Raw genomic sequence first — 24565 nt, forward strand, 5'->3', positions numbered from 1 at the left:
CCACCACACTCATTCAAGGCCCCTCAGGACAATTCCGGATCACCCAGACAGCATCTTGTACCTCCAGCAACCTTATTTACTGTATCTCTTGCAGTAAATGCCCAGCCATCTACATTGGAGAAACAGGAAGGAGACTCGGAGACCGTTTCAGAGAACACGTCAGGGCTGTAAAGATTAAAGATCTCTCCAAGCCCATTGTTTCTCATTTCACCTCTGACGGCCACGACCACTCTAATCTCTCCGTCTGTGTTCTCAAAGACGGTTTTCCAAACTCATACATCAGAAAGACCACCGAAACTAAAATTATTCTGCAGCTAGGATCACACCTTCTCCCTTCCCTTAACGACAGACTACTGTTCTTTTAAATTTTCTCCATTCATTGGAAGTTTCATTTCACACCTCTCTGCACCCATTCTGACTTAACACCTCTTGATTGGCCTCTCTTTCTGTCCCCTGCTCCCGCCTCTCACTCCTCCTCCCTCCCAACCTTTGTTCTCCCGCTACTTTACCTTTGCCTACTGCCCTGTCTCTCTCACACCTGAAGAAGGCTCCACGGCCGAAACGTTGTGTTCTCTTTCTTCTTTTTTTCAGCATGGAATAAACCTATTACTTGTTCCTTTGCAGCCTACGCATGCTGACGCAGCTACCCACCTGAACTACGTTTTTCTCTTTAGGCTGACAATGTATTCCAGCCCTGACATTTCAATTTCAGGGTAAGAACTGGAACTCTGACTGGACAATAAGAAAGAAATCAGCCTTTCATTTCAGAAAAACACTTTTTATAATGACAAAGCAGAGAAATGTGTGAAAACATTTTAACAATACAAATGCAATATGGCAATAGGATGTTGGCACCCAAAGGGGGATCTCAGGTTCCTGAGAAAACTTTTAGGAAAGGAATTTCAGAAAACATTGTTTTCAATCACTGTGTTACATGAATCACTCTGTGGTTTAACGTAACAATATAATTACGAGACTGTTTTGATTTTTTTCTCATTTATTCACACGGGATACTGTCTGGAGAAGTGATCTGTAGGATGGTAAATCTGAATACTGCTAAATGCGTAGCGTGTAGTGTGCAGTGTGTAGTGTGCAGTGCGTAGTGTGCTCACAGGCTTTGGAATGACACACTGTGTGTTCCAGTAAAACTTCAGCAGAATTTTATTTACATGAAATACAGTGTTTGCAAAAACAGGAATAATGCCGGGCAAACCGATCTTTCAGCATTATCAAAAATACTATTTTCAACACTCTGTTTTTCAAAGTAAAACATTGCAAAAAAAGGAGGAAAAAACGATTTTCCATCTTAAGATGGAATGAGGTGAGACTTGATTGATGAAATGTCAGATCGTCACAGTGCAGCCAGGCGAGCTCGCCAGGCCAGTAGCAGCTGTCAGCGAATGACTGCAATGGCCCTGCGGCCCCAGTGATTTCCCGGGGAGGTCTGGTCACCACAGCCAGCTGTCCAGGTGCTGCGGGCAGTAGCAGCACTGCTGGAGAAGGGAGGCCAGCTCCTGGTAACTCTGTTCCTTCCAGCTGGGCAGCAGCCGTTCGTTGTTGAGGGCCTGCAGCTTCGGCGCGCCCTCCCGCAGCACCTGGTACAGACACGGCCACCGGCTCTGTATCCTCAGCCTCGTCCGACGGTCCAGAGTGATGCCCCGCACGATCTTCTTGGCACGAAACTCCCGCAGCGCGGGCAGGTTGAGGCAAGAGAAGACCAGGCCCCGGCTCTGAGTCACGTCCAGGAACTCCAGGGACGGGGACTCCAGCTTGTAGGAGACACCCAGGCTCCTGAGGGGCACCAACACGTGCAGAGTCAGGGACTTCAGGTTGGGCAGCGACTTGCTCAGCGTCTCCAGAGAGCTAGGGCTGACCCCTTTGAAAACCCAGAAGTACTTGAGCTCCAGGACGCGCAGGCGCTGAAACCGGGTCAACAGCGAGACCGAGGTGTCGGACCAGTCAAACTGCAGGCGCATCTTCGTGATGCGGGGGCAGCTGTGGGCGAGCTGCGCGAGCAGGACCTGGAAGTTGTTGACCTGGTCCATCTTTGTGACGCTCTCCAGATGCGAGCTGGACCCGGATGCGGGCTGCAGGCGGAGATCCAGGGGCTCCAGCAGGGTGAACGTCCAGTTGAGGTCCACCTGGCTCAGGTCTCTGCAGTGGATGCTCTCCAGAAGGTTGGAAAGCAAGTCGCCCCATTTGTGGTGCTGGTCCCCCAGGTCGAAACTTGCCTTGAGGGTGAGCAGGCTGGCCCCCCGGGAGATCAGGTGGTGGACATAGTGGTGGACCCACGCCTTCCACCGCTCAAACTCGCGGCTGGACACCAGCAGCCCCTCCTGGCCCACGTGGAAAGCCCCCCGCCGGGAGAAGTCCGCCACCCTCCACAGCTTCCCCGACCGCACGATGCAGCTCCAGCTGAAGCACACCAGCGCCGCACTGCACTTGTCCACCTCGCCGAGGAAGGACAGCACGTGCACCTGGCACTCCAGTGGCAGCAGGTCGAAAGGGAAGAAGCTCGGCTCAGGCTTGGGCCTTCGGCTTCGGCCGACGGGGCGCAGAGCTCTTTTCCTGGGAGGCATGACATGCAAATTGCTGCGTCTGTCAGCAGGTCCAGTTTAGGCACCTGAACCTCCCTTCAGGAGCAGAAAGGGCTTCGCTGAACCCTTCAGAGAGGTTTCAGGTGTTGCGCAATCTCTTCACCGAAGGCACTTCTCTTCTGTCTTGAACCTGGACGGTGAACAGCTGTAGGCTCGTCCCAGGGTACGCTGTGTGACTTTGCTTCTGAACGAGGAAACTCTGGGCATAATAACTGAGAGGAGTGCTATCGGTTATTCAGCCATGAATGGATTGCATGACAGTGATTGATCAAAATCAGGATCTGATTTTCAAATGGTTCTTGAGCGATTTCTTTCTCATCACGCTGTGCGGCTTGGTGTTTAAAGGGGAGTGTCGCGAGAAGAACATGGGCTGATGCAGAGCAACTCATTATCCTTCTTAAAATTCATCACTGGTCATGGGTCTGAAGATCCTTAAGTGAAAACAAAAGAAGAAAATCAAAATTGTAGGTCCAGTGTTTGGTTCTGTGCATTCACACACAATAATGACTTTTTAAAAATGAAATTTAGCATGGTTGTTAATTTGGTTAAAATACAATATATATCAAAACAGCTAATACTTGTTAAAAAGAATACAAAAGGCTTCAGTATCGATGTCTGTATTAATGTCTATTTCATGCAGCTTTCCCACTTTCAAGCTGGAACCTGTCAGATCTCAGCTGTTTAACAAGGCTGGACATGGTCAGTGCTGGAGATACCACTGCAGAGAGACTGGTGTTGGTGGACCAGTAGGTGGTGCACTTTTCTTTAAACAAGGATTCCCAAAGCACTGCTCACGGTGACCAGGGACACTGCGCTGTAGCAGTTCTCCTCCCTCTTATCAAGTGTTTAGCCTGACCAGGTCCTGGCTACTGGATTATTAAAGTCCCCATGACAGGGGTGTCAACATCGATGTCCTGACTAAATTCCTTTCTGGGTTCATACAATCTGGACAATCTCCCTAGTGTTCCCTCTTAATTCAGTCGAAGCAATTTTCTCACTTCTCCATCTGATCTGCTGTGCAAGAGGACGATTGCTGCCACATTTTATCTAGGTGTAGGTGGGGGATGAAGTGGGTTCCCTTCTACATGTAAAGTGCTTTAAGATCCTTTGGGCACTATATAAACGACATTATTGATGTAATGATCTACGTGAAATAAACAGATATTAAATCTCTTTTCATACTGTTGAAATTACAGAAAATACTCTTCTTTAGAAAATTGAGTTAAGTATAAATAACCCGCCCTGTTTCGATAATCTTGACAGCAATCAGCGAACGGTAAGCAAAACAAGACAAAATAGAGGATGTTAAAATATTAAATGTAATTAAGTTATCGATATCGAAACACTTACCTTTTGCCTACCTAGTGTAATTAGTGGTCACAAGATTGTAAATTCATAAATTAAAAAAGCAATGCAGTGTATGAATTTATTACAGTGTTTTCCATTGGTTTTTAAACTTTGAAATCAACCATGGTCCTACGTCATGATATATGTAATCTACGTTATCAAATCTAAACAAAATCAAACACTTTTATGAGTTTCCATATTGTTCTTCTTCTATAGTTTTCTTCGGTATAACTATAAAAAATACAAGTTACTTATTGTGACGTATTCGATCGCGGCCCCGATAACTTTCCTTTCATTATACCGGCATAATCGCTGATCTCAACCCACCTTCACTCACGATAGTTTTATGATTAAACTACTTTTTACAAATAGTTTAAAAGCTCCCTTTCCCAAACCACCGTCAGAACAGTCCACGATGTAACAATGTTTTGGAATAACCTTTCAACAAGAAATGAAACTACTTAATATTTTATATGACTAACATCGATAGGAGTTTCATTCCTTATTATTAAGCGACGTAATACTAGATATAGAAAATAATATACGTTTTATATACAGAGCAGATTATAAAACATATTTTAAAATAGAAGGATTGGTCTAGCGTAAATCTAAATTTGCAAGCAAACGCTGCTTTTGTGTTTTGCCGGTAGTGTTTCTAGTCGGACACAATTTACATGACACCGTTGTGTTGGGGACGGATATCCGGTGCGCTGTGGATGTGTTTATTCTTCTAGTCAATATACAGTATATATCAGAAGTCGTTGAAACAAGAAAAGATGATTAAGGCAATTTTGGTGTTCAATAATCACGGCAAACCACGCCTCATCCGATTTTATCAGTATTTTGTAAGTGGATCTGTTCAGTCTTAAATCGTTTTTTTTTGTTGTCTTCTCTGTTTTGGTTTAAAGTTTCTAAAACCGTTTGCCGTTTAAGTTAAGAATAAATGCAGATAGCCAAGATGGAAAACACATCCCCAATGATATATTTTTCTGATTGTGGTGAAATCGCTTCTTTGTATAACATTTAGCTCCGTTATAATTTTAAGACAGGATATTCAAGCTGACCTGCTGCAATGTCAAATGTAGTCTCTATCTCAACAGCTTTCTGTCTGTATGTTAAAAACGGGTAAATGAACTGTTTTGGCCTAATTTCTCTGATCTTAAGGTCGAACTTCATATCCTTCCAAAATGATAGTTAAATCACTGTCGAGGTTTTAAAAGCTGAGGCAGAAGTCCAACCGTAGTGCCTGTATCTCAGATGCTGGAGGGTAGGAGAGGCCTGGGAGTTTGCTTAGTGCAACTAGGTGGCATCTTACCTTAAAACAGCAAGAATACCAACTCGAAGACAGTTTTGTTGTTTGAGTGCGTTATATGGCAGCGTTTAAAGTGCTCGGTGCTGTCGTTGTCCTGTGTTTTTTCGAATGGCTTTACGTGCTTTCTGCAGCCTGAAGACATGCAGCAGCAGATCATCAGGGAAACCTTCCACCTGGTGTCCAAGCGGGACGACAACGTGTGCAACTTCTTAGAAGGAGGAAGGTGTGTGTTGTCTGGGGCGTGCGTAAGTAAACATGGGCACTGGGTTCTGGCTGCAAGACCTGCGCTTTTTATATGATGAAGAATTTATACAGTCATTTCTATACCTTGTGTTGTTTCACTTGTAGTGTCTCAACCTCCTTCTATCTGTTCACGTGCAAGTCAGCTTTAAATAACATTGCAATGACCTTTATCATATTGTCAGTTTTTTTGTAAGTTCCATACAGAAAATGAGAACTATTTTTATACTGTTATTTTTTCTAGTTCATTAATTGTCTTGTACAGTGCCTATAGAAAGTCTACACCCTCTTGGACTTTTTCAAATTTTATTGTGTTACAGCATGGAACCATGATGTATTTAACTGAGAATTAACATAAAGTACTCTGTAATGTCAAAGTAAAAAAAAAAAAGCTGGACATTTGACTAAATTAAAATAAAAAACAGAAAATAATTGAATGCATTAGTATTCACCCCCTTGCTTTGACACACCTACATTACCTCTGAAGTAACCAGATCTCTTCTCCAAGTCACAGAATTACTTGACTGGAGTCCGCCTGTGGGCAGTTAAGGTCTGGGAGCTTCCCCACTTAGTGCATTTCCAAGGAAACACTACCCCATGAAGACCAAGGAACATTCCAAGCAGATCCGAGACAAGGTTCTTGAAAAACACCAGTCAGGGCAAGGATGTAAGAAAATTTCCAAGGCATTGAATATACCTCGAAGCACAGTGAAGTCCATCATTAAAAAGGTGAGAAAATATGGAACAACTGTAAATCTGCCCACAACTGGCTGTCCTCCAAAACTGAGTGTCCAGGCAAGAAGAGCCATAGTAAGGGAGGCCACCAAGAGGCCTACGGCAACTCTAAAGGAGTTTCAGTCCTCCATGACAGAGATGGGAGACACTGTGCATGAGACAACAATAGCATGCACACTTCATTAATCTGGCTTGTATGGAAGGGTGGCAAGAAGAAAGCCTTTGTTGGGAAAACACTCATATCACATCTCGGCTGGAGTTTGCCAAAAGACATGTGAAAGATTCAGCAATTCGGAGGAAGATTCTGTGGTCTGATGAGACCCAAATTTAACTTTGTTTGGCGCAAACCTAACACAGCACATCACACTGAGAGCACCACCCCCCACAGTGAAGCTTAGTGGTGGCAGCATCATGCTTTGGGGAGACTTCTCTGCAGCAGGGACTGGAAGACTCACAAAGATAGAAGAAAAAATGGATGGAGCTAAGCACAGAAAAATCCTGGAGGAAAACATGCTGCAATCCGCAAGAGCACTGGGACTTGGGCGATGATTCGTCTTCCAACAGGACAGTGACCCGAAACATACAGCAAAAGCCACACTGGAGCCGGTTAAAACCAAAAAGGTTAATGTCCTGGAGTGGCCCAGTCAGAGCCCAGACTTCTGTGGAATGACCTAAAAATTGCTGTTCACAAACGGTCCCCAGCCAACTTGATGGAGCTTGAGCAATTTTGTCAAGAAGAATGGGCAAAATTTCCAGTGTCAAGATGTGCAATGCTGAGAGAGACTTAGCCAAAGAGACTCACAGCTGTAATTGCTGCCAAAGGTGGTCTTACCAAGTATTAACTCTGGTGGGGGGGGAATGCTTATGCATTCAATAAATTTCTGTTTTTTATTTTTAACTAATTCGGTAAAGTGCCTGGATTTTTTAAAGTGATATTATAGAGTATTTTGTGTTAATGAGTGACTAAAATTCTCAGTTAAATACATCATGTTCCATGCTGTAACAGAGTCAAATGTGAAAAAGTCCAAGGAGGGTGTAGACTTTCTATAGGCACTGTATATAGGTTACTTTGTATAATAGCTTACACTAATTAAAAATAATACGTAATGTTCAGACTGATTTATTCTCCAGAATATTTCTGTGAATGGGTTTTGAAAGAAGTTATATTGTCAGTCTGATATGCACCACCAGCCTACCAAGTGTAGTTGCCCCTACATTGAGATTAGATTAGCTTTGGCTGTGTCATTCAAAATAAATTAAAAAAAGAAAGATGATGAAGGCAATTTTGGTGTTCAACATCCATGGCAAACCCCGCCTAATCGGATTTGACCAGTATTTTGTAAGTGTATCCGGTGTGAGTTAGCTTTGACGTGTTCTCTGTTTTGGTTTAAAGTTTCTAAAGAATATTTTCAATGTAAGTTTAGAATAAATGTTGATAGCCAGTATGGAAAAATGTCTGAATTGTTCTGTTTTTGGCTAAATCAAACAGGATGTTTCTATGATGTGCGCAGCAATGTGAATTTGTTTTTTGTTTTGATTTGCAGTTTGATAGGTGGCTCTGATTACAAGTTGATCTACAGACACTATGCCACACTGTATTTTGTCTTTTGCGTGGACTCCTCTGAAAGTGAACTCGGGATTCTCGATCTGATACAGGTATGAATGATACTTAGCTGTTCATCCTGGTGAGCTTTGAATAAAGAATTACCATCTGTGGGAACAGGAGAGGGCTAATAAGCCTATTGTTCACCTTCATTAGGTTTTAAAGTAATAACTGCTAACTCCTAGTTAAACTAGTTGCTTAATATCTTATCAGACAGTGTTTTAAAGTCTTTTGCTCCGAAGTGATGAATAGCTGCAAAAGTTTTAAAATAATCAGATTTAATGAGAAAGGATAATGATTCACTTAAACAGTTTTAAAAAATGAAGTTAATTGGGCGTTATAAAAATGCTTAACAACTCGTGTTCCCTGCATATCCACAAGGTGGCGCAATTACATAAGCAGTATTTTGATTAGTTACTGGAAAAGACCTTTTCAGATTTAATTATTTGCTGTTGCTTGCCTAGAGCTGCAGCGAAAGAAGGATTACTGTCAGCATAGATGTGCAACCTTGGAAAACGTCTCTTGTGCAATTCCTGTGAGCAATAAATTGTAGGGTTATTGTGCTTTATGAGATGCTAAATGATTATTACTGTACTTATAAAGCAGCAACGCCAATAAGACTGACTGAGAACAGGATGTGCAGTAGTTGCAGTTTTATTTTTGGACAGGGCGAATTATTTTTAAAGACATGAAGTAATGCCGCCTGATTAAATAAAGCCACTTGTCATGCACAAGGTAAAAAGCTTTACAAGGTAAAAAGCACATATACCGTACCGATCGAATGACTGGTTGTGATAACTGTAATTAGGTTCTTCCTAGTACCTCATGAGTCTTCCCTATAATGTGAGATCTGCGTTCTTTCAGACATGTTTCAGACATCCCTTCCTGTATAACATGCCTTGATATGGCTGACATGAATCCATTCAAGCAAAAGTGTGCATCCCCTTCCAATGATGTCTCATTTTGCTGAATGTACATTTTTTTAAAGAGAATGTTTCTAATCAAATTGTGAATACTCACACTGCCCTCTCTTAGGGGGCAAAGAAGATTTCGTAAGTGTTCACGCCCTGAGTCAGTTCTAGGTGGAGACACCTGTGGCATCAGCGAGTTGCGAATGAGCTGCTGCCAGCTTTTCACCAGACAGTATCAGATTTTCCTCTGAGGTTCAGTTTTACTTTGCGGTTTTCCCCCCGAAACCCGAAAGCTTTCTGGTCTCTATTGATGAGAAGCAGAACGATGACATACTGCCCTTTTGGATAGCGTGGCAGGGGGTCTCCACATGAACCGTATGATATCTTCCCTAGACAGCAGCGGCAATAACCTCTCTCGGTCGATTTCGGTTGGCCAGCTGTGCTCGTTAACCCTCTTCTTATTTAGCAGTGTCCCGGCCTGGAAAACGACCGGGGCTGCTACCAGTTTTATCCCGCCATGAGTCCCCTCTGGCTTGTAGTGCTTACCAAAAACCTTTATCTCTGAATTGTCTTTTTGAATACTCCCTGTCTCACTAAACCGTGAGGGTCTGTGAAAAGACCTCTGACTGGCCTAGGAACTGCTTTTATATAGAGGGAGCTAAAGTCTCCAGGTGCCGCCAATTCAGTCCGTTCCCGTGTGATTCTGGAGAATGTGGTTCTCCTAAATGACCCGGTTCCTGGGGAACTCCCCTGTTTCCAACCCTGCGTTGCCCCCAGGATGCTTGGCAGGAGGGAAGGTGTGGACTGGGTGATGTGCGGTGTTGGGTTTGTGCCAGAACTAAACGCTTTTGCTTTCAGACCAGAAAGCTCTAATTGTGTCTCACCTGACCGCAAAACCTTTTGCCACTCGTTTGCATTGTCATTTTATGACTCTGTGACGTGAGTTGAACAAATTTGCCATAGCTTAGGGGGTGAATACTTACGCAGTCATTTAGTTTCTGATTCTCTTTTGCCGTTCTAGGTTATATTTAACTTCTTGAAAGGGTTAAAAGCGTCATGTTTGAGCATTCTAGTTTTGATGAAAAATATTCCGTTTAAATAAGCGTGTGTCTGTTTTTTTACTTTGAATTTGTAATTCAACAAAATATGTCTGAACATGTTTTCAATTTTGGAGTGAAATTTGATCTCAAAACAAAGTGGTGAGGGAAAACCTGCATAATTTACAACCTACCGTCTTCTGCCAAACAGCCTGTTCCTGTAAAGTTTAAATAGCGGAATGGCATTCAAACTTTATTTGAGATTAAAGGTCTTATTTGCAAGCTTCTGTTATTGGATATTAATAGTCTTGCTTACTCAAACAAATGGAATATTATAGGTGTCTCAGTTTCTACCTCTTTCATCTTCCATGATGAAAGAGACTTCTGTGTTTTCACGATATGATACCTTATAACTTTTTAAGCTTGTAGCACATTTATTGTTGCAAACCATTCACCATTCGCCAAATGATTATTAACAGTAAGTTTTAATACTGGGAGACATAACATTTATTTTGAGTTCAGACTACAATTGTAATGAGACACATTTGAGTTTAGTTAAATTATTATTTTATTTAAAGCTGGCATGAGCTCTACAGAGCTCCTGATCCTCACTTTCCAAGCACAATCAAGCACAATCTTTTCTGATTTCATAACACACCTGAGACCTTGTCAGGGCACACAGTTTGGAAACCTCTGCTCTGGAAGACACGGGTCTGGCTCAGGTCTGGCAAGCAGCGCATCTGCTTACAACAGGATGAGTGTGCAGGAGGGGCAGCAGGTCCGGTCCCAGGTCCTGACTGATGTAGTGCCTTGCAGTCACATCACCATCAGTCTCAGCAAGTGGAGCGTTCAACACTGGGCCACATAATTCAATTCGATTCGATTTGATTTATTTGTATATACAGCCTTTCAAAACAAGGTTGACCCAAGGCACTTAACAAAGCTATGTGACACTACATGACATTACAACACAGAGGACAACGCAGGAGAGGAACCAAAAACTCCTCAGGAAGGAGAAAAAAAACCTCTAGGGGTCCAAGGTCAACTGGCTGCCCAACCCCTCTGGGCATGCTAACATCATACAATTAAAGAAAAGTACTAAGTGTGGAGTATTTAGCCTTCTGTCATGTCCTTCTGTGTACCAGTACTCCATGCAGATCTCTGTAGACCAGCAAATCCTCCTAAACGATAGCTGTATTCGTGGTGTCCCTCTTGGATCCATGGCAGTGATGCAGCATCTTAACTCGGATAGTGCCCAGCCTGGGCGCCATCCGGACATATGGGGAGGAGGATAGGATAGTTTGGTCAGAACAGATGTATCTACCTGTTAGGCCAACACTGAGACACACAATGGCATGTACAGCACCAGCAGCTGTAGTTGCAATGCAATGATTGACTCGGCATTCTGTACGTAGGCAGACATAAACTAGGGGCCCTGTAGCTTTAGGCTTAACCACCAGCTGTTATGTGAAATAGGAGGAAGACCTGCGTTCTGTGATCTAAGTGGGTGGCTTGGATTGTATACATTAATCAGCTCCATTAGATAGACGGGTGCCTGACCTCTGAGAGCCTTATAAGTAAGTAGAAGAATTTTGAAGTCTGCCCTGTACCTGACAGGAAGCCAATGAAGAGAGCTAAGTATAGGTGTTATGTGGTTGTACTTTCTAATCCTGGTAACAATTCTAGCTGCTGCGTTTTAAATTTGCTGTAAGGTGTTGAAAGTACGATAGGTGCTGCCTGATAGAAGGGCATTACAGTAATCTAATCTGCTATATACAGAAGCATGTATTAGTCTCTCTGTCTTGAGTGGAGAGAAAATACCTTAGTTTTGCAATATTTCTTAATTGTAAGAAGCATGCCTTCGATACTGCATTGACGTGAGAGTTAAATGTGAGCCTTGCCTCTAAGATGACGCCTAGGTTACGTGCCGAATCTTGGAGGGAAAATTTTAAACCCTCAGAGTTGGGTGCCTGAGGTTATAGCAGTCCTATCTGCACTGTTGCCTCCAAACAACAGAACCTCAGTTTTATCAGAGTTGAGTGACAAAAGTTTTCACACATCCATGACTTTACTTCATTAATGCAGTTAGCTAAAGTCACAATTGCCGAGTTGTCGTTAGGTGTAAATAAAATGTATATTTGAGTGTCAATGAAAATGAATCCTGCATGCACATTTTGACAGCAGGTGAAGAGCAAACAGAAAATGGGTTTTAAAGAAAGCAAAGCCATTTATGTGTTTCATGGAACTGAGACATCATCGTACTGTTAATCGTATTGTTTTAATTATTATTAGCTCTGAAAGCGGTATATAGATTATATTGTTCCTACAACGTTGTTAAATCTTTTGAGATGATAAGATAAAACTTGTAATCTCTGTTAACAGATATGTACATTACTTATAAAACTTGTCTGGTAGTTCTGTTACCTTAAGATAAAGTTTTAGTTCTGGTTTGTTATTGCTTTTTTCTGCTATACATCTTTGAAGGAAGCTCTTTGTTGAATTTCATATAAGCCAGTAAAAAAAATTGAATTTCTGTAGAAATTATGAAAAATTATTAAACCTTTATTTTTAGATAGTTAGATTTGATCGATATACCTTTATTCTTGAACGCTGTTTACATATATATACACCCACACACCATTGTCAACATATTAGAACACCTCATCAGATGACTAGACTCTGGGAGGCTGTCAGTGTATGGTTGAACTGATGAGCAGCAGACTTACATCATCTTCGCTGGCTGGAAAAATCCGGGTGATTCAGATCTGAGACCAGGTGAAAACAGGTAGAATGCGCAGTGTCACCACCCACACCACTGTCCTCAACACATCTTCAGTGTTGTTTGGTGTGGTGTGGTTTTTAATAACTTGACCTGCTCCTCCTGGTTGTGATCATTTTAATGACAGTGTCTACTAGTAGTACATGTATTGAAAAATATATACCAGGCAAAAGGGCTGTGTGGTTTTCAGAGAACGGCTTCCTTTTGGTCAGTGTATAAACAGAATACATGTACTGCTGTATATGTGTCTACGATTGTGGATTTACACGTTTAAATTAAATCTGGGGTCTGTCCCCACCTTTTCCCTTCCTCCTGTTGGGGCGGGGGCAGGGGGCAGGGTTTTTTTGGCCCGGGATAATAGCCCTTTGTATGTGTGGGGTACAGGGGTATGAGGATTCTGCAGCCTTACTCAACAAGCCTGTGAGCTACAAGTATAGATAAGATAAGATCACTTTATTGGCCATATACATTTCTTGCATTAGGAATTTGTCTTTTCACATACCCCAGCTTGCTCTCCATGAGACACACAGACAGGGAGAGAGAAGCTTGGGATCAGAGCGCAGGGTCAGCCATTTATACAGCACCCCTGGAGCAGCTGGGGTTGAGATTTGCTCAGGGGCCCAACAGAGTAGGATTCCTCTGCCGGCCACAAGATTTGAACCGGCAACCTTCCAGCCACAGGCGCAGATCCTTAGCCACAGTGCAACCGCTCCGCCCTGCCAAAACATCACAGTCTTTCTACTCTTAGACAATTTCTGTCTTTAAATGTTTTTAAATTTTTTAATTAAAAAAAAATTAATTCACCTTGTTGCCAAAGGAATGAGATGACTAATCCCAAAAAGTCTTTACTGTGTATTACTGTGTTTACTGAACTTTACTGTGCAGTGCTGTTTGACCGCTTGTATTGCACTTGGCCAGGGAAGTTGATCTTTTGATCTTGACAGTTAATTTAGATTAAGGTACAGTATGTATGCTTAGCTGTTGAAAGAAGGAGCTTGTTCCCATGTCTTATCGTGTTCTTGTGCAACTGGAGCAGTTGCTCTGTTGAAATTACTCTTCCAAGGACAGCCGTTGTTCTAATAAATCAGGCGATACTAAATTTTCTTAATGACTTTTATGGCTGTCTAATATGATTTGCAATACTGGATGTTCCTGGATGTTTTGAAATACTACAGCTTGGCAGTTCTGCTGGTATTTTTTTTTAAACTAACTCAAAAATTAACCTTTCCAATCAAATATTTTTTGGGGAAAAATGACCATGTCTTAAGCTACCTTAGAGTGTTTTTCTTAATCATAAATATTTTAAATTGTCAGTTTTATTTTGCCATGTGGCATTTGAAAAGTTGTTTCTCAAAATGTGTCATTTCTTAATTAGGCATGAAAGTTCTGTCAGAGTCACTGAAGGACATGCAACAGATCTCCCATTTCCCTCGCTTGTCACACACCTGAAAGGATTTAGATCTAATGCATCTTTCTTGTGGCCATCAAACTCTTTTCCTAGGGAGTGAGGTTTTATCCCTGTCAAGCCTACACCTGAATCATTGGTTCACTTTATTAAGTTAATAAAATAAAATAAAAATGATGTAATCCAGAAGGCTTAAAGATTTGTATTAATCAAACTTTAGCAGTCCAGTAGCAACACAAAATGTATGCATTTTGCATACTCGAGTGAGGAGTGCTATTTCACTCTGCTGGAGATAATGTGACTCTAAATGAGCTCTGATTAAAAATGGAGATCATTTTTTTTCCTGTGGCTTTTCCTGGGTCTCACTAATGTGAACTGGGTTCTGACCAGAATAAGGTGTAGGAAATGCTGGATGGGGGGTCATGTGATTGTCTGCTCAGAAAGGCTGCCTCTTGGGGTGCAGGAGTTCATTAATATCTTTGAAAAATGTAGCAGTGGGTCACACTAGAATTGAAAGGTGCCTGCCTGAATATGGGCTTCTCAGATACATTATGTGTGTAAAAAAAGCCAAGCTTTAGTTTGTTGCTAGCCATACCTCTGCCTTGCTGAAGACCCTGATGGAGAGAAAGGTTTGCCTTTATATTTCTGTTTTACATTATTTTTGTTTCAAATGAAAACGTCTCACTTTCTCCATCTGAAGAAGTAAGTACACTCTTGTTGGATGTACTGGGAACTGTGCCTCTCTTTGGGTCTGCCACTGCCTCCGTTGATAAAGGACAGGTTCTGAGAGTTAGGTTGTTGGCTGTGATTTTCAATATAGGGTTGACATCATGTGACATGGCTTAGTGATGTTAAATTATACAGCTTCTAATATTGAGTTAATCTGCAATTTTCTCCTTTGTTTAACATTCTGATATGCTGACGTTGATTAAAACAAGTTTTTATGTGTGTGATATGTATTGTTGGGTAACATTACTGTTGGCCCCAGAGAGATGCTCTTGAGCAGCACCCGTGAGTTGTGTAGTGCACTAAATTCTGTTAACCTGTACAAGGCTAGGGACTCCGAAGATTCCTGAAACATTGCTCTTGTTCCTGTGTCTGGGGAAGGCTTGATATGCTATGGTCTGAAGTCCACTAACACTCGTGACATTCACTTTTTAGCATAATTCATAGTTCTCTGTGGATAATGGCTGGATTAGTTTTAGATCTGTGGAAGTATATACAAAAAAGAGAATGTGTTTTTCAGTCTTGGGCTGGACTCTTTCAGTTCCCCAACTCAAACAAAACTGTCTATGTTCGAATGATCTCAGATTAATCCTCTCTGTGTTGCAGGTCTTTGTGGAAACCCTTGATAAATGCTTTGAAAACGTCTGTGAACTGGATCTCATTTTCCACATGGATAAGGTAATGGCACTCATCAGGCTGTTGACATGCAGGTGTGGTGTTCTGCAGGTTCACTGCAAAATGCTTCTACTCTCAACCCTTGTCCTGGAATCAATCAAGCAATCAACCCTTGTTCAGTTAATTCAGAGACACGTTGAACTGACATTTCATTACTCTTCAGATGTCAAGGGTCCAAGGTCTTGATGAAGAGTCTACACACCCAGGACCCTCTTGTGATAGTTTCCTGCACTCAGAATCCATGCGGATCAGTTTGCTTTTATCATTTTCCAAGTGTCTCCCCAAGAATTTTGTGTGCAATGTCAGACTCATGGCACTATTGGTGTTTGCAACTCCCTCTTCCTAGGTCTGATATTCACAAAGCTAGTCCATGGCATCCCTGTGCCATCTTTTTGGTGCCAGATCCCATTAGAGGTGGTGAGTTACTTAGACCTCAAGATGTTTCAACACATAAGCTGACTTTAGTCTTAGAATTTCAAAGTTTAAAATCTTAATAAGGTTGTATATTGGTTGCAAAAGGATTTATTGCCCTTTTCTTGTTGTATCTCTGCTTTTGACCTCACAGGTGTTTCCTAGAAATTGATAAAGTACAGGAGGTTTCAAGGGAAACCGAGGGCAGAGAAAATGAGCCATTTCACAGATGGAACTTTACCCCTTATCCTACCTTTTATTGCCACCTGCTGCATTAATTAACATGTGATATGCGCAGGTATGGTTTTGACATGAGAGCCAGAGAATGGTTTGTTGTTTATATTTCCTCTTTGGATAATAAAATTCCTTTTTGTCAGTATCAGCGTTGTTATCAGTTAAGCTTTGCAGGCTGTGGTATTCTGGGAAGAGCTTGTGAACTCTCTTAAGGGATTGGAGGTGAAAAGGCTCAGATAAGAGATGTTTAAAAAATGGTCCTTTATGTATTTTGTGAAATCCGTGTCCTGCTGGGTTTAGCAGTTTTTGTTTTTTATACATTTTCAATCGCAAGTTGTTTTCATCACACCCACCCTGTTTGGAATTGCCAGTTCTACGTTAGACTCCATAGTGAAACAAGGACACGGGATCACTGCTGGAAGATAAAAGGCAATTAATATAGGGTACAGAATATGAAATGCTTCTTTACACAAAGCTTTATGGGTGTCCCGAACAAGCTTAACACAGAGGTGGCCCATGGCTGTAGGGAATTGAATGAATTGTGTGATTTGACACAAGATGCTCTGGTTATGCTTAGAGTTTTTTTTCCCTTATGCTGTGATGATTGCAGAAAGTAACATTGTCTTGTTTTGTGCCGTTGGGTTTGAATGAGGTTTATAAGTTCTTTACTTGGCAGCCTATCACATCATTTCTGAATTTCTCTAAAGATCAAGAGTCGGCTATATGCCCTTCCCTTCTCATATATTGATCTTATCACTGTGAGCAAGGAAAACCAGGTCTGTTGCGGGTAATAGGCTTTATTTTAGATAGTACCTTTAAAAGCGCTGTTCTCAAAGTGCTTTACAATACAAATGATGCTTAAAATAAGGATGGACCAACTATAGTGAAAACAAGGCAAACGCAGCTGGAGGCGAGTGGTGGTGATCTGTGTGCTTTTCGTCTTGCAGGTCCACTATATCCTGCAGGAGGTGGTGATGGGAGGGATGGTGCTGGAGACCAACATGAATGAGATTGTGGCTCAGGTGGAGAATCAGACTCGCCTGGAGAAGTCAGAGGTAAGCACATTATTCCCCTCTGACATCACCGAGAATGTGGGTTTGGTCTTCTAAGAAGGCAAAATGCCTCTTCCCAATAGTCCCAGCCTCAGCTAGACATTACATCTGCATAATTTGGCTACTCAAAAGCACATAACAGTTTAACTGTCCCCTCCACTGTCACACACAGGATCAGACTCCAGGCTGTGGCAGAGGTGCCTTGTATCTGAAACGCAACTACCCTCTCATTTACTGTGTTAAAATATACAGTATGTGTTGTTTTTGAATTCCTGTCAGTTGAATAAATACTTGTTCATCACACCAGGTACTGATTAAGATGTTCCAGTAGACTTTTGGCCAAACTCTGTTCTGTGTGATAAGAATAGTTAGTTGCTCTGTTAAAATAAAGGGATCCTAGCAATATTTGTGAAACTGTTGCTCAAGTTTTTAATTTGAAATAAACATACTAAGATGTTTGAACAGTATTTAGATTGCATGTACGTTATACTTATATAACGTTATAAATATGTTCATAATGGGAGAGTTGGTACAGTATGAAGTGATTCTTCCTGGAACCAGCGTTCTCCCGGCATCAGTCCTGTTCAGCGTATTCCTGTGAGGACCCGCTGGCGAGCGCGGAGAAACTCTCCAGACCTGGTTTTGATATTTAGAGGACTTACGATCAATAGATGCAAATCTGAAAATTTTTCAAGTGTTACTTCATTGTGTTTTCTGGGAAAAGAACAAATTTGTGAAAACACAAAATTTTAAATTTTCTACCTACCTAAATTATGTTTATTTTTTACAAACATTTAAGCTAAGAAATGACCGTCCTTTTTTGAACAAATTTTTCCTTCCTCTTTTTATACACAAGATGGACATCCTTCTCTTTCGATTCTTATATTAGTGTGTTGTTTTGAGTTAATTTTGAGTTATTCTATAGTTAAATCTAGAGTTAATGTCTAACCTCCTATCAAAAGAACAATTTTTAATGTTTTTTTTTATTCTTCCCGGTTTTCATATTTTTTTCCTCGTACAATTCAAAACAAGGAACTGTTTCAAATCATCTCCTGAGCAATACCGAAAAACATCTGCGTCTATAAATCTCCCACACCATGTATGAGTTTTGCCAAAATATTCCCAGCTCAAAAGCGCTCCATGGCCAGATTAGATAGGGAGGCACTGCTCTAGTAATTGTAACTCACAGTCATTTTAAACCACAGGGTGCTATTGCATGGATACACATTTCTATCTTTAGAATAGACTGTTGCTAATGTGGTTTAAATTTTCATCAGTTCCAACATTTACAACTGATTTTACAAGCAGTTTACAAAACAGTTTTAATGTTCTCCGATTCACACGATTTGTAAAAAGATCGTATCTCTGGTTTAGTTTGGTAGTTGTTTAATTGTTTCTGACCAGCTGTGCTCTGGAGGAGCCAGATTAGCCGATCATGTAACCAAAAAGCCCAGAGTTGAATGTGTCAAAGCATCTGCAGCCTGGGTTAGTACACTGAGTCTAGAAAGCTCTGGAGCTGTTAGGATTTCATATGACCATCTAGGGAGCTTGCATCTAGGGAGGTGCATAGGAATTTTAAGAATTCAAAAGGCTGGGTTTTGTCCACTGTGGAGCAGTTGGGAGTATACAATGGTATGCAAAACAATACGTTTGTAATTTTTTTAGCCAGATTACATATTTTGTTGATTTTCTAAGTGAAAAGAAGTCAAGACAACCTCTGCAGTGAACCAACTTTACATATTTCTGCGAATTTAGTTCTGAGACCTTACAAGAAAATAACACTGGTGCCCACACTTTTGCACATGCCACATTTACTGTTTTACTTTTTTCAAAGTGTTAAATTCTGCAAATAAATAGCAACTCTGCATTAAAATTTGCAGAAATATGTCAACAAAAACATGTGATTTGGCCAGGGGTGCCCAAACTTTTGCATACAACTGTACCAATGGGATCATGTATAATACCTTGTTACGGGCAGTGATGATGCACAGCACCCCGACTTCCATGCGTGGGTGCATGACTGCTTGAGTCTGCTCGTACCCTGAGTCTTGTCACTGCCCATCACACAGTGCCATGGGAACAGGTTCGCCTCCGTCCCTCTTCCATTGCTTTCATTCCAGTTTCATTGCTTCACAGTGCAGCTTTCGTGATGGAGATGTTTGAACGGGGGAACTAGCTTTCCGGGTAACCCTCAGAACCGAGAAGTGCAATTAGGCTTGACTGGGAGGTGTTGGTTTTGGCCTTTGCTTTTCTCGATGGGCCTCCATCGGTGCTGATGTGGAAGCCGGGCTGTCATGCGAGGGCTGTTTGCCTCGCCTCTGCCAGCAGAACGTTCCCTGTGTCTGAGGCGCTTTCGTCTGCTGTGGTTTTTCAGGGTGGCCTTTCGGCGGCGCCGGCCCGTGCTGTGTCGGCCGTGAAGAACATGAACCTCCCCGAGATCCCCCGCAACATCAACATCGGGGACATCAACATCAAAGTGCCCAACCTCTCCCCGTTCGTCTGAGCACGCCGCCTGCTCGGTGGCCAGGAGTCGCAGCTGCATCCGCCAGATCTTCACCGTACACGGCCAAGCGTCATTGTTGTGCTGCTGACGTTTAATCGTTTAATCACGGATTTTAGTTTTCAAGTCACAGTCCTAGTCCTTTCAGGTCACACTGGAAACGAATCAGCCCTGCTGAATGTACTTCTCCACCGCTATCAAAATGTGTTGAACGAGAACCACAAATACAGATGCAGCAATATCTAGATCTGCTTATCTCATTTACGCAAACGCACAACTGAGAATTAAACTGCATAAAGGAATTTCAGAGCAGGTTTAGCTAGAAGTGTCTTTTCTTCATAAATGTCTGTTGGGAAACAGACATCAAGACAACTAAGTCTTTTGTGATTACAGTGTTTGAAATATATTTTTTGGTTTAGAAAAATGTTTGTTTTTCTACAGAAGGCACAGCTGATTAAAAGGCTGTAGTGTAGTCATTCGTTTAAAGACTTATTTAAAGTCTAAAGGCGCTGTAGCGCTGTATGACAGACACCTGATAAGTCGGTGATGTTTCTTTCTTGGTTAACTTGCGTACTTCCTGAAGAGTGCAGTACTAATTATCCTCCTTTGTTTCCTGTGTTCAGTAAGAACTGCGGATTTGAGCTTCCCAGGGCCTTGCAGTGCCAGTGTGTCCTGAGCGCTTTTCTGTCCTGAGCCAACACTGCAGTTTGAGTCAAACTCACGAATCCGGTCTCGAGCTGCCCTGGTGTATTTCAGACACCATGAAAATCATGAAAGTCCCATTTGGTTCTGATTCTTTGTTACTTTTAATTTTCTTTTCGTTCTGTCTTGCTCCTGTGCTGCTGGGGGTGTATGTGGCTCCTCCAGCCTGCCGGCTCTTCAGAGCTGCTCTTCTTTCAGCTGCGCAGTGCCGGGTGGCTCCGTGAATCAGGTCGCTCTGACTGGTGGGTTAATGCCAGACGTAACCCCGGGCACACAGATGGCTTGACATGACCTGGTTTGAGCTGGTGATGTCTGCACAGGAGCCTGCCTGTGCTCGAAGAAGTCACGGGTCATGAAAGTATGCGCACATGGTTCATATGGTTGAGTTTTGATTCTGTAATTATTTTATGATGTTCCAGTAGTGTGTGTGAGTCATACTATTCATTTTTTGTTTCTTGTTAAGCTGCCAGACGGACATCTAGGCAGTAGCTTCCTTTGGGTCTGGGGAAAAGATACTGTAAGCGTCTTTTTCTCTTTTTGCTCATCATTCCAAGACCTTAATGAGTATGACAGAGCCCACAGACCCGTGTTCCAAGGCTTTGAGCTGTAGCTTCCTGTTTGTGTCCCTGGTATGCTGGACCTAGTTGTCACTCCTCTTTTATGCTGAATTTTAAACAGTAACCCTCTCATCTGTAACTGAATGCAATGTGCAGAATATTAAAGGAAAGCAGTTTGATAGAAAGTATTTCTCTTCATACTTTTTATTTTTACCCTGAAGTGTAATTTGTTTCTTAGATGAAGGAGGATGTGAGCTGTAAAAGATGAAGTATTTGTTTAGGCGTTGAAATGCTGCACTGCAGTTGAGCTTTGGGGAGAAAACGCCCTGGTCTGCATCCCGTAAGAGCCACTCTTACAGAATGCACATGACTTTCCAGTGTGAAGAACAAGATCGCTTGTGTTCTGCTGTTGGATTTTGGAATCTCATGTACATGATGTTATGTTCTGGCAAAGTTATTTTCCATGATTCATGTGAAGGGAAAGGAGAAATATAAAAGAAGCAGTTACAGTGAAGTCTTTTATTAGACTGATGAATAATAGACAAGCTTCAGTCATAATATACCATGTTTGTAGCAACTGAAAGTGCTAGTAACAATGTAAAGTGATGCATATAGACTGCAGTTCCTGGCTGTGTATTCCTTTGAATGGAAACAATTGAGGCTAAGTGATAGTACTGTGAAAACTGGAGACATTTCATGATTATTTCCCTCAGGAGAAAGGGAAAACTCTTATTCCAGATTAATAAGTCAAAAAAGGGCTTTTCTACATTCCATAAACAAAGACACAGTGAAGTACATGTGGTAACTCTTCTTAGCTGGCAATGATTGCAGTGCAAATTAGTAGATGTGGCAGGCTTTATATCAAGAAAATTGCTGCTGCATGCTGATATAGGTGCTGTATGATCCTTCGACATTTCACTTCTGTTTCTGCAATGAACTGTCTTCCTGGGCTGCGCTGCATTTGTGTACCACATGTGCCAGAACAGAGGGCAAAAAAGTGAATTATTCCTGGTGGGAATGTGGCTGTTGGACCTACTTCCCCTGTCAGCTCTCTCCCCAACCCATCCTGTCTGTGGGTTTGACTGCCTTTCCAGGCCCCCGAAGCCCTGCAATTCCAAACTAAGCTCGAGCACTAGTCAGGCATGTGAAAATAGCTTTTGTGGTGTGCAGCTGTATAGCTCATCCCTCGGAAAAAAATAAAAATAGGAGGAGCTGTTTTAGGAGGGTGTAGCAAAGACATTTCTGTGCTAGAAGGTCCGACTGTCTTGTGATTCAGGCTTTGTCTTAAAAACGAATGCAATTGCGTTTCTTTTTCACAGTACATTGTTAATGAATAACATGTTTTGGAAAACCGTTTTGGACTTGTCTGGTTTCCTCTAATGGTGATGTGTGGATTAGTGTGTGACTTTGTGGTGATCAAGCCATAGTCTTATGTCACCAAGTTACTGACAGCATGACTCCTTCGTGCAAAATACCAATGTTTTTGTGTATTGTTTAAACCAGTATGCTATACATATTTATTAAACAAAAACTGCAGGTTTGTGACTGAATCATGCTCTGAGAATCATGACTCAGGGTTAATGTAGATGTAAATCTTTGTATTTTTTCTAATTTAAAACTTGTAGTAATTTATGATTTTGTTTTTCTCCTTTTGTTAAGTGTTTCTGTCCAATAAATGTGTTCATTCTGATGGGGGAAAAAAAGCCAAAAAGGAGAGAAGAGAGGACACCTCCAGCTGGAGGAGAGGGAATGTCACTGAACAGCCAGATGCAGGTGTGACTTCAGGAAAAGAGTTGGAATAGATTGGCAGTGGGTTTGCATATACAGTAGGGTGACTGGAGGCATTTTTGTTTTGGTAACCATCCTAAAAAGAAAACCTCCGACTCCTGTAGAGAACTGGGAAAGTTTAAGAAAATGTAATGGAAAATGTTTTTTGGAAAGTGAACCACTCGCATAAAACGTGAATTGGACTCCTGAACTACTGTTTATTAAAGGCTGCGAAAGGCATTGCTTGTTTTTGCCTCTTTGTGTTGGAAATGAGAATCTTCAGAATTTGGATTAAACCTGCAAGTTTTCTTTATTCCATTGCAGTTTTTGTTTAAAAAAATGGCTTTAGTTTCTTGGAAAAACATTTAGCCGCTAAGCTGACTCCTGCTTCACATGTGCTGATGCTCCATGCAGATTTAAAAAAAAAAAATCTGATTGAGTTGGTGCAGTTGATGGTCCAGATTTGTGAGGGATAAACTGGGCTCCTTGAGTGTGTCACCATGACAGTCCTCTTGACTGGGCTTGTTTTTCTCAAATAACTGCTCATGAAGAATCTTCAGATGCCTTCTGCCTTCGCTGGCCCTCTTGAGCAGGTGTCCTCAGCAATGTGTGCCAACCCCTATGGCGTGTGGCACGATGACCTGGGATTTCTCAGCTGTCCTCCGCATAATATCTTGTGGCAGCTGGTCAGGAAGCAAACTCATATTTCTCAGGTCAGTCTGCTGTGAATTTCTTCAAGCTCCTGAGAGGGGTTGTAAGAGTACAACTGCAATGCAAGCCAATGCTATGCAGGATGTTTTGCTATGTGGTCAGCTATCATGCCCTTTTGCATCTCGGAATCTAAGAATTCATTGAAAAACTGCTATCAGAGGTCCGGAAGACTTTCATATTTTAAAATTAAAGGTGTTGTGTTATTTGTTTCTGCTATATATTCCTGGAACCCTTACCAGATCATTGAAGATCATCATCTTTGTACACCTTTAATCAAAACATGGATTCTAGCTAGAGAGTTGTTAGAGAGTAGCCAGCACTTGAAGGGCTATAGCATAAGTGACTAACTGTAAAGCATTTAAAAGAAAACAACTTGTAACAGTGTGATAAGCCACTCTCTGTGGTTTAGTTCTGGGAGTGTTGCTTTGTAATCACCACTCTGGGCAAGGATGGTTTTTTCCAGCTGCTTTTTTCCCTGTGCAAATACAACCTTGGGAATGAGCTTAGTCTCTAGGTCTGCATGCTCCCGGCACGCTGTCTGGTAAGGTGCAGTCTTCTTCAAGTTTTGTGGATTTTCTGCAGTTTCCTCACGGTGTCCATTTCTCTCGCACAAGTACAGCTTTTTCACCCTTTCAGCAGGTTTGTAAGTACAGTATTAAGGTTTGTTTTTTTTTCCAAATTGCTGCTTGTGGTGTAATAGACAAAATTGGCTCCCACCCACCACAACCTCTTACGGAAGGGAGTACAAATGGGCAGCATGTGTTTTATCTCAAACTAAATCATTGCAGCTGGGACTTCTGTGGATTTGAATGTAGCCCTCCGATTCCCTGGTATGTAAGCTTTATTGCATGAAAGTTGTGTGAAAGGCAAGGGTTTGGGTTCTGCTATCTCCAGTGGGTACAGAAAGTTTCTAGAAGGGGATGTGGTAGGATAAGTGCTTTAACACTCATTATTCATTTCAAGTGAACTGTAGAATCTTAAAATGTTACATGATGCTACAACTTCATTTGTCCTTTGCTGCTATTGTATAGTGTTTGCAGGTCGAGGCCCAGCTTTGAGCTAAAAAGCTCTTGGTATTCCACATTTGCCACTAGAGCTGTGTGATTTGGAGAGCAGAGTGTGACTTCTTGAGTTAGACTTTTTTGGGGGGTGGCAGTCATCGTGAGTTGTGGCAGTGGGTGACTTCTGGGTTCCAGCTAGGCTGGGCTTTGTAATGTAGAATTTATTCTGCTTGTAGGAATGAAGACACTTGTGTATAAAAAGG

The 24565-nt window shown here is 41.9% G+C and overlaps 2 protein-coding genes across 3 annotated transcripts; one reads left to right on the forward strand and one right to left on the reverse strand.

Annotated features, from left to right (window-relative positions):
• Positions 1–1198: 1198 nt before the first annotated feature.
• On the reverse strand, positions 1199–5354 carry LOC148831480 (uncharacterized). 2 transcript variants are annotated; one of them, XM_088920090.1, is made up of 2 exons: positions 5260–5354; positions 1199–3028 (listed from the first exon to the last, which is right to left on the reverse strand). In XM_088920090.1, the coding sequence occupies exon 2, from the start codon at positions 2577–2579 to the stop codon at positions 1449–1451; it is 1131 nt and encodes a 376-aa protein (XP_088776216.1). In that variant the 5' UTR covers positions 2580–3028; positions 5260–5354; the 3' UTR covers positions 1199–1448. The 2 variants fall into 2 exon arrangements, with proteins under 2 accessions (XP_088776216.1, XP_088776214.1); XM_088920088.1 differs by lacking the exon at positions 5260–5354 and adding an exon at positions 3948–4145.
• On the forward strand, positions 4626–22830 carry ap3s2 (adaptor related protein complex 3 subunit sigma 2). The gene is made up of 6 exons (XM_088920092.1): positions 4626–4789; positions 5388–5479; positions 7776–7887; positions 15299–15370; positions 16960–17067; positions 19439–22830. The coding sequence occupies exons 1-6, from the start codon at positions 4721–4723 to the stop codon at positions 19565–19567; spliced, it is 582 nt and encodes a 193-aa protein (XP_088776218.1). The 5' UTR covers positions 4626–4720; the 3' UTR covers positions 19568–22830.
• Positions 22831–24565: the final 1735 nt, after the last annotated feature.

The sequence above is a fragment of the Atractosteus spatula genome, chromosome 7 (assembly GCF_055471065.1).
Source record: "Atractosteus spatula isolate fAtrSpa1 chromosome 7, fAtrSpa1.hap1, whole genome shotgun sequence".
Classification (NCBI taxonomy): Eukaryota; Metazoa; Chordata; class Actinopteri; order Semionotiformes; family Lepisosteidae; genus Atractosteus; species Atractosteus spatula.

Bases quoted from the DNA above. Each gene is read 5' to 3' on its own strand.
- LOC148831480 (XM_088920090.1), bottom strand. From the start codon at position 2,579: ATGCCTCCCAGGAAAAGAGCTCTGCGCCCCGTCGGCCGAAGCCGAAGG.
- ap3s2 (XM_088920092.1), top strand. From the start codon at position 4,721: ATGATTAAGGCAATTTTGGTGTTCAATAATCACGGCAAACCACGCCTC. The intron at 4,790-5,387 runs GTAAGTGGATCT...TGCTTTCTGCAG, and splicing joins TCCGATTTTATCAGTATTTT to CCTGAAGACATGCAGCAGCA. The intron at 17,068-19,438 runs GTAAGCACATTA...GTGGTTTTTCAG, and splicing joins CTCGCCTGGAGAAGTCAGAG to GGTGGCCTTTCGGCGGCGCC.